At 40.5% G+C, this 16,933-nt stretch overlaps 1 protein-coding gene across 1 annotated transcript in view; it reads left to right on the forward strand.

The window, feature by feature from the left end:
- The window catches only part of LOC144468807 (uncharacterized), a 282,158-nt gene that overhangs the window by 115,054 nt on the left and 150,171 nt on the right, over positions 1-16,933 (forward strand). Inside the window, exon 3 of the mRNA XM_078178538.1 lies at positions 12,146-12,260. Within this exon, the coding sequence (XP_078034664.1) occupies positions 12,146-12,260 (115 nt within the window). The remainder of the gene's footprint in view (positions 1-12,145; positions 12,261-16,933) is intronic.

A 16,933-nucleotide genomic window follows, 5' to 3' on the forward strand; every position in this document is an offset into this window, starting at 1 on the left:
GTAGTACTACGATTTATATCGACTGCTGCTTAAAGGCGGGAGTCGTAGTAATACGATATTAGCTCGATTGTGGCTTAAAGGCGGGAGTCGTAGTAATACGATATTAGCTCGATTGTGGCTTATAGGCGGGAATCGTAGTAATACGATTTATTAGTTTTTAGTTCCTTTTTAATATTTCTTGTAGTTTTAAGAGTTTAAATAAACTTTTGTTGTACTAAATTTATGATTACACAAAATAGCGCCCGCTCTAGGACGAAAAACGAGTCAAGATCACCCGCCTTTAATGTGTTAAGGGCCGACCTTTAGTTTCATTCTCCGTCGCGCAATCTCCCTGGAAGAGAACTGCGAACTTGAGAAACATGGTTGCACGCCTATCATCTTTCCGCGATCAACGATGACTGAATTATTTAAGATGCTGAAGCCGTGGCAGACGGGGCGCCCAGTAGCATCGCGACGCTGGCTCCTGAATAAAATTCCCGGCTCCGTAACACAGCGAGCAAGTGTCTCGCATGTAAAATAACCGGCTGCCTCGAATATCAGCCGGAAACAAAAAAATTACCGCGTCGTCGCCGGTGTTGCCCGGTGGAGAACGGCCGTCTTCTTTGATGTCTGACGAATGCGCGGCGCGCACTGTTCGGAATTAATATTTTCCACAGCCTCCCCTTTCTCTCCCCCCTTTCTCTCGTACGTAATTTCGAGAGGTGGAACGCCGGTGAAAGCGGACGAGACATTAAGTCGAAGGGCGAGGAGCGGAATCGAGGGTGGAGAGCAAGCGATAATGGCGGTTACGGGGGGGGTATGGGGTGTAGGGGTGTGGAGAGGGTGGCGCTCTGCCTCTGAGATCCCACTTACGAAAACGCGCCACGCAGAGTGACGAGAAGGCATGAAGACGCGAAAACGCTCGATGAATACTTAACCGGCCTTTCGGACGTCCCCGAAGAATCGCCCGGCGGAATGCTTTTCATTCGTTTTCTCCCCTTCCCCCCTTTCGCTGGTTCACCATGGAAAAATAAGATGCAATTTTCCCTCGTTATTGCCGATCCGTTCCGCAGATCCGTCCCGGAACTATTCCGACGCCGCGGTATCGCGCGACATCACGTACCGCGCGCGAACTTGCTGGCGGCATATGGCTTTGAACACGAGGAACAGCGAGAACACTAAACGCCAGGCCTCGGCTAAATTTGAAACGCTGTGACGCGCGAGATGGCAGACATTGAGATATTTGCAACGGTGGAGGATGTTTCGTGGTACTGTTTTATTTCTTTGTTTTTGGGAAGGTTTAATTAGTAAGTAAATTAGTGTATAGGATGGTAAATAAGTAGTATGTATTTATGGAAATAAATCAATGCTTCCTGTTTTGTATCAGAGTATTCTATATGGTTCGAGTTTATAATATGTGTAACGTTAAATTTGTTGGGTGTATTTTATGGGTTTTTTACTGTATTAATTTTTATTTGCTTTGTTATTTGCTTTGTTATTTTGCTGTAAATTGGAGAGAGAAAATAATCTTTTGAAACATGTATATTTCTAATGTTGAGACAAAACTTTGAGAATATTTGTCAGTAAAAAGAATTTAAATATAGATATATTTAAATTAATATTCAAGTATCTATATTTACATTAATATTCATATAATTTTACTATTTAAACTATTATTTCAATATTTATAATATGAAAATTCTTAACTTGGCTATATATTCTACATAAACCATCTACTGTTAAAACGCGAATGGTGTCTTCAGAATTTTAAAACAAATAAAAAGGATTCACCTTCTTGCATACAAAATTGCACTTAAAAATTTAAATTTGCCTTACTTTGGAAGCAAATAAAATATTCACTAGATACAAGTATATAAATTCATACTAACTTAAAAAAAATTGGCACCTACAAAGATGAAATACAGAATGCAAACTTTAAATAGCGAAGAATATAGCAAATTGGCAAAGAATTTCACAAACGAATGAACTCAAAACACAAAACCTATTCACACAGCAACTTGCTATGTCTGCATTATCCTGCGTGGACATCGATCGCGCATCAAAGACTATACACCGTACGAAGTAGCTAAATACTCTAGTAGTACTATACCAGTGATAGTCGCATCCCCTAATCCTCAGAACCGACACAGCACCGAACACCAGAAAAATGCGTCTGTTCGTCGCTTGCGTCCGCGTTTCGCCGAAGAAAAATCTGAAATTCCAGCTCCGTCTTTGTGGCACGGTCGAATGCCAAAGCCTCGGGAACGAAACTCCCGTCGTCGGTGGTGAAGAGGTGCTCTCGGTACCGTGGAGGCGGGGTGCTGGTTGAATAGCAAGGAAGGCGCCAGGAGAACAACAAACCGCCACGAGACCGCGATGGCTGACGCTCCGCTCTAATGGCACCACTCAAGATGCAATATCGCTGCATGAATATTATATAGCATCCACACGACCACCACCTGCCAGACGCTCGCGTCTTTATAGCCACCTTAGACCGCGCTGTATCGTCGCGCCGGGCCCTCGAAGCCCCGCGGTCTCTGGCTGCGCAGACTGCAGACAACCGAATGTGTACCGGTTGGAGGAGCGAAAGATTAAGACGGAGAGAGAGAGAAAGAGAGAGAGAGAGAGAGAGAGGAGGACAGAAATTGGTAAAGTGCACTACGGCTCGCAATTCTTTCCGAGACGACGCGCTGCGGCGACGTTCCACGATATGTTGACCGAAATGCAAGAATTTAAGTTTCAGAAACCAATTGTAGGATCAATTTTATTGTTAATGAAGATAATTTTTATTACCATGGATTTTGCATATAAGTGACGTCAAATATTTTTGTTACAATATCATCGATTATAGAACCAATTTCAATGTTAATGAAGATAATTTTTATTGCCAGGAATTTTGCATACGAGTGACGTCAAATGTTTTGATTACTATATCATTGTCGTATTGTAATATAATATAAGTAGAGACCTGTAGCACATGACAAATCGTACTGTAACATAATATATATTAATCGCGTTTAGACCTCGCTAGTTCCTTTATTAATTCATTAACCACACTATTAAATAATAAATACAAATACACAATACTTAGATCTCGATAGTGGTATATCTTTTAATATATAAAAGACTAATAAATAATTAATGAGCATACATCTGCATATCCCAATTAAATAATAAATTCAAACCCACAATACATAGACCCAAATAATGGAACATATAAAAGACTGCAGAAAAAGTAATAAATAATTAACGAGCATACATCTGCATAAATAAAAAAGTCATCTAAATAAATAACAGTTAAAACACACGCCTAACAACCGATATTAAAATTCACCGTCCTAAATTTATGATCTCTATCATGCATGAACATCGTTGATGCGTATGCGAGTCACAGGTACGCGTGCAGTTCTTGTGCAGGTGTTTCCGCGTCTCTGGTATCTCGCGCGCGCAGCCGCCGGGACAGGTTCGTTTCCACGTAAGTGCCAGGGACTCCACTTACGCCTGGAAGCTATGATTATTTCAAGGTGCACTCACAAAAATTGGCTGGCCTCTCGCGGAGAGCAGCCCGCCTCCACGGAATCGCCGGCTTTTCGGCGTTTCCGCGTTTTCCGTGCGCGCCGCCCGCCTGAAAGGCCCGCCGGCCCCTTTGACGCCAGATTGCCGGAACTTGGCTTAAAGAGCACGCTTCCTCGTTAATGTTGGATGCCGGGATCAGGCAGTGGCCCGGCTTCCCGATACACGTATACACACACGCGCGCGCGTCCCCATCGCCGATCCGATCGATCCATCCTCTAGGATATTTGGGCGTTGGAATTTTGAATGCTTCCTCGGTTTTTCGGTGCACGGTAATGCTTGTATGCAGCGTAGAGGAGTCTTCTGATCTTGCCGAATAAATCGCTTAATCTGGTCCATCCTGCTCCGATGAGCGCGTCGAGGATGCTCCTTTCGGCGGGCTGTGTCTGTTCTCCGTTTGTGGTTTCAGAGGCCAGTCGATGCATGTGCGCGCACCGGAGTCTACTTTGGCACTAACGTTATTTAGTCAAGGCGGACGTGGCTTCCGATAGCCATTTGTAATTGCGAAATGTTGATTACAATCCATCACGAGCGTCCAATCATCTTCGTCTATTTCTTCGTTCTTGTGTCTTAGATTTAATTGCGTTGTATAGGGTAAGATTTATCCTATAATCTTATATAGAATAAGAGAGTCAAATAAAAGTATTAGATAAGGTGTTTCAGATAGCAGTTACATGATACACATAATTATATGATTAATCTTATGTTGTTTTAATTTTTGCAAAGGTTTGGAGGTTGCTTTCAATTTTTTAATGAAAAATCTATAAATATATCTATAATATCTATATTATCTATATTATATATCTGTAATATATCTATAAATATATCTATAATATCTATATTATCTATATTATATATCTATAATATATCTATAAATATATCTATAGTATCTATAAAAATCATTTTGGAACCTGCTACAACAATTTTAATAGTGCCGCTGAGTCGCTACTTGAATACAAAGGGTTAAACGCAAGCACAAAATAAATATAAATCGCCATCTTTCTCCTTAAAACTGATTACAATCTAAAAGCTCTTCATCATTGCAAATATGAAAAAGACGGTACGTCAAGGGGTTAAGAACTAAGGGGTTCTAATGAACGTAACCGTGGAAGGAATCACAGTGCACAGGATTAATTCTCCGAGTAAATCCAGCAGCCGGAAGACGAGTCTAACGGCGAGGTAAGACGAAAAGGCGGCAAGTGTAAAACATTAACGAGAGGCGGATGCGTAAAGAGAGACAGTCGCGCGTAGATTGATGAATAAATAGATAGGTGCGCGTGCAGGCACACGGTCGGATAGAAGATGGGGCCGTGTCAACAGCAGCGGCAGCGTAGGGTTTATCGAATTTCCGCGGGAGCTCTCGGAAAACGATATAAATATTCGATTCGGTCTGTCTTTCGGGCAGTATCGTCTGCGTCGGTCGGCGAAAGTACGTTCCTCCCCGCGGCCGGGAACAGTCTCAGACCGAGACCAGGCTGCACGGTTCACCTGTAATTCACCCGCTCCGCCACCGTCCCTCTCTTTCGGCCCGGCAGCGTATCGTTAATTCTCTTTGAATCGGATTTGAAGCGGGGCCCGGCGCGGGAAAGTAATTCGAACTGTCGTTCGGCGGAACGTTTGATACTTTTTTGATGCTCATTCAGCAGGTACTTATTATCGTACCCGAAGCTGTTCCGCTTATTACTGCAGATGGAAAGGTAAATTGGCCCGGGGAAAGACGTCGACGGTGGAGGGGCGGTGGTGGGGGAATCGTCGTAATTGAAGATGCGAGAAAATCGAGTTAGCCTTTGACGACGAAAAATTGAATGTCCCGGTGCCGACGTAATTGAAGCTTAATCGTTCTCGAACGGTGAGAGGGGCCTGTTTGCTCCCACCACCCCTCCCCACTCCCGATTCGGAACATTATTCCAGCGACTGATTGTTTCGCGATTACAGGAGCGATGATTTAGTTTTGTTTAAACGGTCCGCCGCTGAACGAGAATTATTTGCGTTCCCGTGGAATTAACGCGAAGTGGCGAACGGTTGAACTTTGTCGGGGATAATTAATCGCGCAGCGTTGCCCTAGCCCCCGGAATGTTGCTCGACGAATGGATTTTCATTCCGCTCGGCGGAAAAACAATCGCATAATAGATTGTCATTTTCGCAAACTCTGTTCTCGTTCGCGTTGAGCTTCGTTCGGTTGGTTTCGCGATACAACGTAATCGTTTAGATGATTTAGTTTCGACGATGTGTTATTATTATCGTTGTTGTAAGTTGTGCTCGCGATTCTGGCAATGGTAACAATAATAACGACTTCATTGTTCGCGCGGGGAGTCTATTAACTGCGACACGGGGAGCGATGCGAATAGAAGCGTAAAAATAACGAACGGCGCGGAAGGGTAAACGAGATACAAATTAGTAGTTATTCGCAATTAAAAACTCGTTTGAGGTGCAATTCGAGGAGAAGACGGAAGGAAAAATGATGACCGGGGTGCTACATTGTGCTTTATGAACTATAATAACCAATTAAGTTGTTGCGGAAGAATGAGAGGGCAGGGTGTATTTTTTAATGTGTCTTTTTTGTGTGTTCACGATGGAAATGCGTTGATTGAGTAGAAATGTAATGTGGGATGTTTAAGAATTTAAAGAAATGGCTGTGTAACACGTTTAAAAAATTTAAAGTAATGGCTATGTAACACGTTTAAAAATTTTAAAAATTGTATGTGTAACACGTTTAAAAATTTAAAGAAATTTAATATAACACGTTTAAAAATTAAAAGAAATTTAATGTTCGTACGTTTAAAAATTTAAAGTAATGTCTGTGTCACACGTTTAAAGATTTAAAGAAATTTAATGTAACACGTCTAAAAATTTAAAGAAATTTAATGCAACACGTTTCAAAATTTAAAGTAATTTAATGTAACACGTCTAAAAATTTAAAGAAATTTAATGTTCGTACGTTTATAAATTTAAAGAAATGTCTGTGTCACACGTTTAAAGATTTAAAGAAATTTAATGTAACATGTCTAAAAATTTAAAGAAATGTCTGTGTCACACGTTTAAAAATTTTAAGAAATATAATGTTTATACGTTTAAAAATTTAATGGTACACCTATGTAACTCCTTTATATTCTAGCTAGAAAATTGTAAGAGAAAATAATTTAATAAAACATCATTAATCCTAAAAATAACTGTTCAAAGAATCAAATAGGTGATCGACAAGTAGAAGAACACCCGAAAGGGCACTGCTGAAGTATTAAAATTCGCTATCACTCAACCTGGAACGAAATTCAGAAATTTTCCGAAAATTCGCCCGCGAGCGATCAGACACAGCGAAATCCCGCTAATCATCGGATTCCGCAGAACATAATCTGCCGGGCTCGAGAACGTTCCGTTTCATCAACGAGAGCGGTAACGAGTCGAACTTCATCGGAGCCCCGGGGAAAGCGGGAAAATCTCGCGCGCCGAAAAAAAAGAACAGTCGAGACGAGAAGACAGGTATAGTCCCGCGTGGTGCACACCGGAGCGAGAATCCAACGCACCGAAATTACACGCATAAATCCGTTCGCGCGCGCGGACCTTTTTTTTCCCGCGCGCGGACCCTGTCGCGCGGAGTCCGGCCGTCCGCCCGGAATTTTTCATAATCCCAGAAACGCGGGGGCCGGGCGAAAGGGTGGAATTTTTTGTATAATTCACGAGCACCCCGGGTTTATGCAGGTTAGTCTCGCGGGTCCCTTCTCGCCTCATTAACTGTGAATCAGTAGAACGTAATACGGCCCCCTGGTGGAAAAAAAAAAGGAAGAGGAGACACGGCGACCCCCCCATCCCTCCCTCCTCCCCCGGGGTGGTCTGATGGAGAAAGGAAACGGGCGAGACGCTTCGCGGGGGATGATCGCGACGGAGCGGGAGAGAGAGAGAGAGAGAGAGAGAGAGAGAGGGAGGACAGCGCGGCGCAGGAAAGGCGGAGAAAATTTCGGGACACGAAGTTATCAGGTGGCGTCGCGGAAGGGGTAATAGTCTGTAAAGGTCGGGGGTGGCAGGGGGGGGGGAGGAGGAGGTGGCGCGGAGATTGTAAAATCAATGAGGTTCTTTCACGCGCGCCGCGTGACTCCGTTCATCCGACGTTTTCTGTTTTTCGCGGAGCCGGGATCGTCGCGCCTCTCCCCCTCCTCCTCCCTACCCCCATGATCGGCTGCTTTCTCGTCGATCGACCTTAAAACACGACAAATTTTTCTTGGCCCTGTCAAGGCAAATGGTCCACGCCTAGGGGCGCCATTTTGGCGCCGCTCTACGACGAGCAATCGGAAACTGGCTGCGCGCTTCTTGGAAAGCCAGATGGTCTTGATTTCTCTTGACGCCTGTGAATACATCAGTTCGGATCTTGTATTGTTGGATGCATACCTTCTCAAGATCCAATTCGATTTTCTCCATAGAAATAAATAAAATTTGAAATAAGGATAGTTATTTCTTTTATTAGACAATTAATCTTGTCCCTTATGTGAACGTGAATTTAATATTATATTCTTGTATTTCTGTATGTGTTCTGTTCTTAAAAAATATTAATTATGGTGCTTTGTTGTTTTTTGAAATTGGTAATGCTTATTGTTTTTTTTTTTGTAGAGCTGACTATTTTGGAAAAGTATTTCTTGAAGTATTTTTTAATTTAGGGTCACATCTTTAAAATCATATTTATTATAAAATTCGGGAGAATTAAATAAACGTTGTTATTAATTTGAAGTAGATAAAGTATAGTAAAATATACTATAGTGTTTCCTCCATTTTTACTTAAACAGAACTTTGATTATTTTTAATCCTTTCATGGAGAATCTCCCAATCTAAAACAACACAAGTTGCGACCATCTTTAAAATTAGGAAAAATTAAATAAATGTAACCATTAATTTCAAAATTGAATCAGAAAAAATACTACAAATAATATTCTGCTTTCTCCCGATTTAAACAAAGCCAAATATTATTTTTTCAGCAAAACCTATATTTCAAACTATAACAAAATTAAAGAAATATACATCTTCAAAGCACTTAATAATAAAAATATAAAAATAACAAAAATACCATAAGTAAAATATTAGCCAAAATTCTCTATGGTAAAAAATCATTGCATAAAACACTAACTAAGCTATAAAAATAACCTTCTAACGTAGGAGCCTAAATAAAGCTAAAAAACGCTTTTCTACTAAAAAAAGCCGCGTCGCAATTTCAAGCAAAGGCGTCGACACTCGTAGCTCTCTTTCGATCGAAGATGCGGAAGTTTTCGCATTTTCGTCGAGCCTCCTGTTTTGTGGACTTTCCATTCTCTTCTTCGCTTCCGTTTTCTTCGGCGAAGAATTTTTTTGGAAGACGCGATTCGGGGTAATGGTTCGGCTAGAATAAATTTATTGCTGGCTGCCGGAGAGCTTTATGATCTGTTCTTGCTGGAATTTTCGAGGCGATTCCCCTTGTAGACCCGTGCTCGGCACTTCGAATTAGTTCGAACTATTCCATTTATTTGGGAACGACTGGCGCGACGCATTTCTCTGTTGGCATTGTTCTAAGTTTTTGCTTGGGCTCGTTAGGTGATATTTATGCCGTAGACGAAGCGCGAGAAAAATAATTACAGAAACTTTGGAAATTTTCAGGAACCAAAGGTGGAAGCTGAGATTTAATTAATTATGAATGTTATAATCGTGCGAGACTTTTGCAAAGTAATTTTGGACTATTTGGAAAATTAAGTATCATATTTTATATATACTTATTATATTTTGTTATTTATATATATGAATTTAATATGAAATATAGTGCTCGAGGGAATGGCAGCATAGACAAATTTTGGGTAAAAATTGGTCAGACCGACAATAACTCCTCCAAAAATCATTGTAAAATGATGACATTCCCTTTAAATTAAAGCTTGAAACCTCTACTTTAAGACAGTTTTTCCTAAATTTTCAGTATAATTCTCCGTCACCAACATAACCCTTTAACTATGAGGGCTAGTTCGTCGTACTAAAAATTGTCATATTTGACAAAATGCACTTACTTTCTACAATTTTTCTCAGAGATAACAGTTAAGGTATAGTAAAGTCTGTTCCTTCCCCTTTAATTTAAAAAAAGAGAATTGTAGCTACGATTTTTTTTCACAAAGTTACAGCACTCTAAAATAACCCTTGACAAATAAAATAACCCTTTAACATGTAGAAAATTACGGAAAAATAATTAAACGCGACGATATCGAGCACGTGTAACTTTAGCTCCTACAATTCGACTCCTAAAAATACAAATTTTCTAAGCTGGTCTGCTTCGATTCGAAGTATGATCTCTTCCCAAACGACATGCAGGATCTTCCTCAACGGGAAATGGAAACCACGCAAACAGTTTCTCAGACGACGGACGCCTCTTTAATCATGGGAACCAAGAGACGCTCCGATCGATCAGTTCAACAGAACCGTTTATTTTCTAGCACGACGTAAAGAGTAATTAAGAAGTTCTGATCGTTTCAATTCAGTCGGAGACTTCTTCTCTGATTGATCAGCGCTTTAATTGTTCCCCGGTACTCTTTGTTGCTTCATTGTTTCAGCATTCTTCATTCTTCGCCGTTCCATTTTACTCTCGCATTGTTTCGTTGCGTTTCCTACGAGAGAATCAACAGTAACTAACAAGTTACCCGGCCCAATAATTGAGAAGCCGCACCCGCCGTTTCGTGAAACGCGATATTTGGCAATGCACAGGATGTTTTCTCTTTTCTATTTTATGGCATACCGATTGCTTCGGAAACTGCATGGAGTAAATAAGGAATTTGTGGTAGTAAACTATGTTAGTTCAAACGCGCTGTGTTTTTGAAAATGTATAGAGTGTATCAAAATTATTGGAACTCCGGTGGTCAATTATTACAATAAAATAATCGATTTATAAAGATTTTTTATAAGATATTTTATACAGTATTAACTCTTAAAATCGAAAGAAAATGTCGGACGATTATCTATATTGAACTTAGGAGTCATAAATAATTTAACATCAAATTATCGAATTAATTTCCACGTCCGACGCGTAAATCGCGCAACGTTTAATCCACTCGGACAAAGGCCACGGCGTTCGCATAAATTGCGCGCTATCGGAACAGATTTTTTTCAATTAACAGAAACGAAAAAGCTGGCGCCCCTCTTTTTTTCTCGTTAGATACATTTCCCGCGGCAAGTTTTTCATGTTTGATTCTCGTTAAACAGACCGCGAACACTGGGGCCCGGCGACGTGTTGTCAATTTTCGCGGTGGCTTCTAATTTAGCCGACAAACATTCGAAGAACGGTCGGCAAACAATGAAAACCGATCAGACTACGGCATCGCTGTTGGATCCGCCATTACGCGGAATCGATTCGCTCGATATTAGCCGGCGCTTTGGAAACCGGGTCCGACGTCGTCGTCGCCGCCTGCCCGCCGCCGTCGTAACACATTTACATTCGCCGGCCGGACGGTGAAGGGCCGGCGCGATACGCGATATTCATATTTATTTATGAGGAATGTACACGGCCCTATTGATTTTTCGACGTTAACGCCGTCGGCTCGTTATTCGAACGGCCGCCGCCGCCGCCGCCGCCACCCTTTCACCGGTTTCACCCTTTCATGCCGTTCCACCGGGCAACGAACAAAGCCGGCGCCGCCCGGCAGAAGTCCAAAACGGCGATGATCGATTTCATACCGGCCGACACGATTCAAATACGTAATTAGCAGCCGCGGATTTCGACCCGGGCGCTATTACAACGCGGAAAACCGCCGCGGAAATTTGCGAGACCGATAGCCCGCCGAAAAACCGTCCAGGGGCTTTCGCCGCGCGGTCTGATACTCCGCGATCATGCGACTAACGAAGAGGATCGCGACACGACGGGTACAGCGATCGATGAACCGTGAAGTGGGTTAACGATTTAATACGGCCGAAAGACGATTTTATTCATTCGTTCGACCAGGCGAATGATTTATTAGATTTTGGCGAACAAGAGCGACGAATTTTTGATAGAAAAATAATTATTTTCAAGTATCTTGGAACAAGTGTAATCGATACTGAATCAAGCGTGTAACTTGTCTAATTCAGTAAAAATTGCGACAATTTTATAATATAATAATAATATTTATAATATTTTATAGTATTTATTTCACAGAAACTCTTCTAATGAATATATGTCCCTTTTTATCATTGAAAATGCTTTAAAATATTGTCCAAGTAAATAATATATATATGAACGAAGTTGAATTTTCTGTCTATATCATTTTGAATTGATAACAATTATTTTAAATATTAAGATAAAGAAACTTTCATAAAACTATATAGAATGTTATATAATTAAAAAAGATACCGTCCGTATCCATTAAAGCAAAGTAACGAATAAAAGAGATAAATAAATCGAGCGACACTGTTCCTGTATTTTCTTCTTCGTTAATAATTAAAAAGAAAGCGTGGAATACCGTGAATTTCATCGATCAGTGCGCAATATTAATACGAAACTATATAAAAGTTCTGACGGCAGCGCGTACCGGGAGCTGCCTACGTAATAATTAATTATCAGAGCTCGATTAATTGGTTATTAATATCGAGCAGAGACTGACACGCTCTTCCCTATATTTACTTGCAGTTATTTCCACGCCGGCCTGCACCTACGTGAGGTACAGCAGCTTAGAGGATGTCAGGCCGTCGGAGTTAGGATTCCCTCAGCTAGACTTCACGTCCACGGTGGTTTCGAAAATAAGGTAAGAGTTGATTGTCCTGAATGTGCATCTATTATTAATCGTCAACCCTTTTGCGACCGCGACGACGACACGCGATTATTGGCGTTAAACGAACCCTCGCGATGCATCGAACTTATATATACGCTAGCACCCTTAGAATAGTGACACACAGTGTTTACCTAGCTCGCGTGCCAGAAGAATCCTTTTTTCAAAGGGGAGGTTATATCGTACTTTGCCGATGAATTTCGCTGGCTAATCGTTCAGAAATGCCAACAGAACAATTTAATTATAGCGCAGCAAGATGCGCAAAATTAATTTTCTCAACTGGAATATTTCTTATAGAGAAAACAATAAAAATATCGTCGACTAGGTCTTATTATTGAAAATTAAAAGTAGCGAACAAATAATCAATAAAAAGAGCATTTCTTACACGAGGGTATAAATATTAAAATAATAACATGCTATGTCCAATGCATATTTTATGCATTAAATTATACTATTTATTACGTAATATTTACTTACGAATTAATATTTATATATCGACACCTAGGAAATATTTAACTCGCTCAAGAACGACGTCTACTGCAAAAAAGATTTATTCCACCTTTTCGATTTATTTTTCTCGTAACAGATCCGTTTCCGTACGCAGCAGACATAAAACACGAACGCAAGCAACAGAGAACGACTGTTCGGAAACATCGTTGCGATACGTGGGCGGTTGCGCACGAATTACAGAAACAATTTCTCGAATTTTTATTCTCCCGGAAACACGGGGAAACGGAATTATTATTAGCGGCGGCTATCCGCGGAACGGAACACGGCGGTCAGCGGACGGATACCGCAGATACGTTTAATTAAATGTAAATTAAAAGAGAGCACTCGTAGCATGAGACATTTAATTAGGAACCGGGGGGGAAACTGAACTCGAGGGTGGCCAGGCGAATACGAAATTTCTGTCACACGGCGTTCCATGGTGTTCCCGTATTTACGACTTTTCGGTTCATTAATAAGGAGTTTTCATTAAGAAGCAAAGGGTGGCTGCTTATTTTTTTCTGTCGCGTTTTAGCAAAGGAAATATTCTTAACAAATGTATGTATATGTGCGAGAGGTATATACAGATTTTAATTTCAGTAAATTAAATAATCCTAAATATTCATGCGACGAAATTCGATAATTTATAGAGATACACTAACGGTGTTCAATAATTACACGGTTATTAATATTAAATTGAGTGAATGTTATTTTGCTATACAATTTTTATAGGTCACTGTACACTCCGCCGAATATCTATTAAAATTCATAAACGATATAGGAGTTTTTGAGCGACAGCATTGTTTTACGTTATTCGTTGCGTCGATCATGAATGAATGGCCCTCCGATCACACGTCATTAATTTTTCAGAATCTGCCCAATGAACTGTGGAAGATAAAGTGTCACATAGAATCGTTGGCAAACCGGTTCCGATGAAATATCAGTCGAAAAGGAGTTCAGATAATTTTCAAATATTGATTAAAGTACACTTCAATGTTATTTTTGTAGTAACATTGAAGTTTACAATTTCTAAAATAGAAATGGCTCGGATATGCTTGAGTTGTACCACTAGTTTCTATGTTCTGTTTGGTTTAGTGACGAAGTTATTAAAATTAAAAAATGATTTAGAGTTGATTCAAATAAAATTAAGCTCTGCGATTAATTAGAGAAGGTATTTTTAACAATTATATCCAGTCTAGATGTAACAAACCAATGTAAAGTTTTCGCAAAAATTAAAAATGCTCCACACGGTTCTTAAAAATTATAAATTCTTAAACAACGAGCATCCTTTAATTTTATTGAAATACAATTCGATTCAGGCAGTTAATTCGATTAGTAAATATGAAGACCAATGACTAATCATCACCACAAGGTATTCACTCCACCTAATTACGTCATTTGTTCAGTTTGTAACTTGTCAATAATAGTAAAAAATCTAGAACGAAAATAAAATAGAATAAAGTCTAGAAAAAGACTACAATTGAGCGAGGGGGCGACGAGAATACAAAAGGCATTGTTTATTTGCAATCGGCCAGCCTCGGGTCCCCCATTTCCTAAAAACTGGGGACTGAAATAAAATAATCATTTCTACCAATAAGATAAACACATTTACCCTAATTCTGCAACAGTATTAACATGAGTTAATTAAGTATTAACACAAATATTAACTTTAATTAAGTATCAACTATTAATTCAGTATTATCATATTAAAGTTGACAAAAATCGATTCTTTTCTCTTCTCTCTACCATCTTTCCAACAAGAGACACTACTTAGGATTTACTGCGAGCTCGTAGAACGATAAAAATCTAAAGGAGCATCAGACGACGGACGTCGTGGATCTGACAGAACAGTGGACGGGGATTAAACGGCCAGCAGTAGTTTAACACGATAATTAATTCGAAATCAGCAGTACGGCTCGCGGATTAACAGGCGGCAGCGTCGCTTCCTAGTTGTCTTGCTCCAGTTTACCCGGGCCGTGGCCCCCGCGACGACCCCTCCACCCCCCCTCGGCCATGTAGTTGCCACAGATAAACGCGAATACTTCATAAGCCCGTAATCCTGAAACAAAACGCCCGCCAAGAACAAAGGGACCAGGGCCGCTCCACCCTCACGCCCCCCTCCTCCTCCCTGCCAGCCGGCTTGCTTGCCCAACGTTTCCACTTTACGGCTCGCGCGCGCCACCGCGACCAACCCTCTCGATCCGGCAACAACCGTCGAGGAACCTGTGGTGTCTTTCTCTTCAGACTTCTCTCACTCTATCTATCTCTATCTTTCTATCTATCTATCTATCTATCCATCTTTCTATCTACAGTCAGTCCCATAAGTATTCGTATCCTCATTGCTTATAAGAGAAATGTACAAAGTTTATTTATACCAAATTATAACGAAATTGATTAACTAATAACAAAAATATATTGATTTTAATTTTAATTTTTTGAAGATAGTAGTCATCTTTCAGACCAAGCTTAATCGCACTCGAGTGCAGATTTTCTTCGAGTATATTTTTATACTTTATCTTATGCAAAATTCCATCGATAAAGACAAGTTTGCCCACTCCTAATGCCGCCATATAGCCTCACACCATCACGGAGCTTCCGCCGTGGTTCACAGTTGATTGTACATTTTTTAATTCTAGTTCTGTATTAGGCTTTCTCCAACCATTTCCTCTTACGTCACATCCAAAAATATTAAATAAGATAATAAAAAGTTTATTGCAAAATTTTACATGCGTCCCTTGATTTCAACAGATTTCTCTTATAAGCAACGAGGGTACGAATACTTATGGGGCTGTCTGTATCTATCTAGCTCTCTTTCTCTCACTCTCCGTTCCACTCTCTCTCTCTCTCTATCTATCTATCTCTCTATCTATCTTGCTCTCTCTTTCTCGCTCTTCGTTCCGCTCTTTCCGCGCCTCGCTCTCGAGCAAAATCTCTCGAGCGAGTCGTTCAAGCACTCGGTTTATTAAAAGTCACTTCACGCTGCCACCGAAACCAGCTGCCAACTTTGGCTCCGTCTTTTGTTTGGGCCCCCTCCCGGTGAATGGACCTGATGGGTTAACGCTTCACCCACGCCGGCCCCGGGGAAAACGAGTTCGATCTCTGTCGGACGGTTACTCGCGACCCGGGGAGCGACCCGGTGGTGGCTGTCTCGGGATTGAGTCATTGTTAACCTTGCGTTGCCGGAGCAGAATAGGATGATTAGATACGCTGCCAGGTCGAAGTCGAAGAATGGGGCTCTTCCTGGTGAACGGTGATTCGCTGAAGCCGCCAAATAGGTTATGTCCGACGCGACGTCGGCCGCGTGTGCGGGAATCGGAGATTCTTGTGGATGTGTGTTGCCGATCGAGGTTTCGAGCTGAATGCTGTGGGAAGCGACGCGGTGTTTTGTTGCTGTCGACGTTGCAAACGGGGAGAAATCGGTTGTTGGAGGATTGATAATCGAAGATTTGATTTGGGATTGATAGATAGTAGGCTTTTGTAATTTTCTTCCGCGTTTATTGCGTTCGCTTATTCTGAGAATTAATTTAATGGTATTTTGTTAGAGGAGAAGACTGAGTAAGTATGAAATATGATTGACTTGTACTACTTGGTTCGTATAATGTTTAGTTTCGTCGATGGGGATTGTGTATTCTTTTCAAGTCGATGTAAATATTTAATGGAAAGTGTAACAAATTTGTTGAGAAAGGTTAAGAATGTATCTAGAAAATATAAATATTAATAACTTAATAAATTACTAACTTTATATGTTTTCTATGTATTTAACAATTACTGCTGGTGTTATAAAAGCGTTGTACTACCTTTTATTAAAAAATTTGTAATCGTTATTAATACAGCAACAAAATTACATAGTTCCATTGAATCCCTGTAAGTACTCTATTATTTAAGTTAACAAACATCGTCATATATTCTACTTAATTAACTCGCAACACGAACAGTACATAAAACGTGTACTTTTAATAGTATCAAACAAAAAAAGTGTTTCTTCGACACACGCGTCACACTTTTAATTTTCTCTTGTTATTTTACGCCCCCCATTATTTTTCATTTGTCGAGGAACATAAAAAAAAAACTGTAATAGGTAAACACGACGTAACAAAAACGGTCAGTGTGTAAATACATAGGATATTACGTTATACGTCGGTACAACTTTCTACGCGATAAAA

The sequence above is a fragment of the Augochlora pura genome, chromosome 4 (genome assembly GCF_028453695.1).
Source record: "Augochlora pura isolate Apur16 chromosome 4, APUR_v2.2.1, whole genome shotgun sequence".
NCBI lineage: Eukaryota > Metazoa > Arthropoda > Insecta > Hymenoptera > Halictidae > Augochlora > Augochlora pura.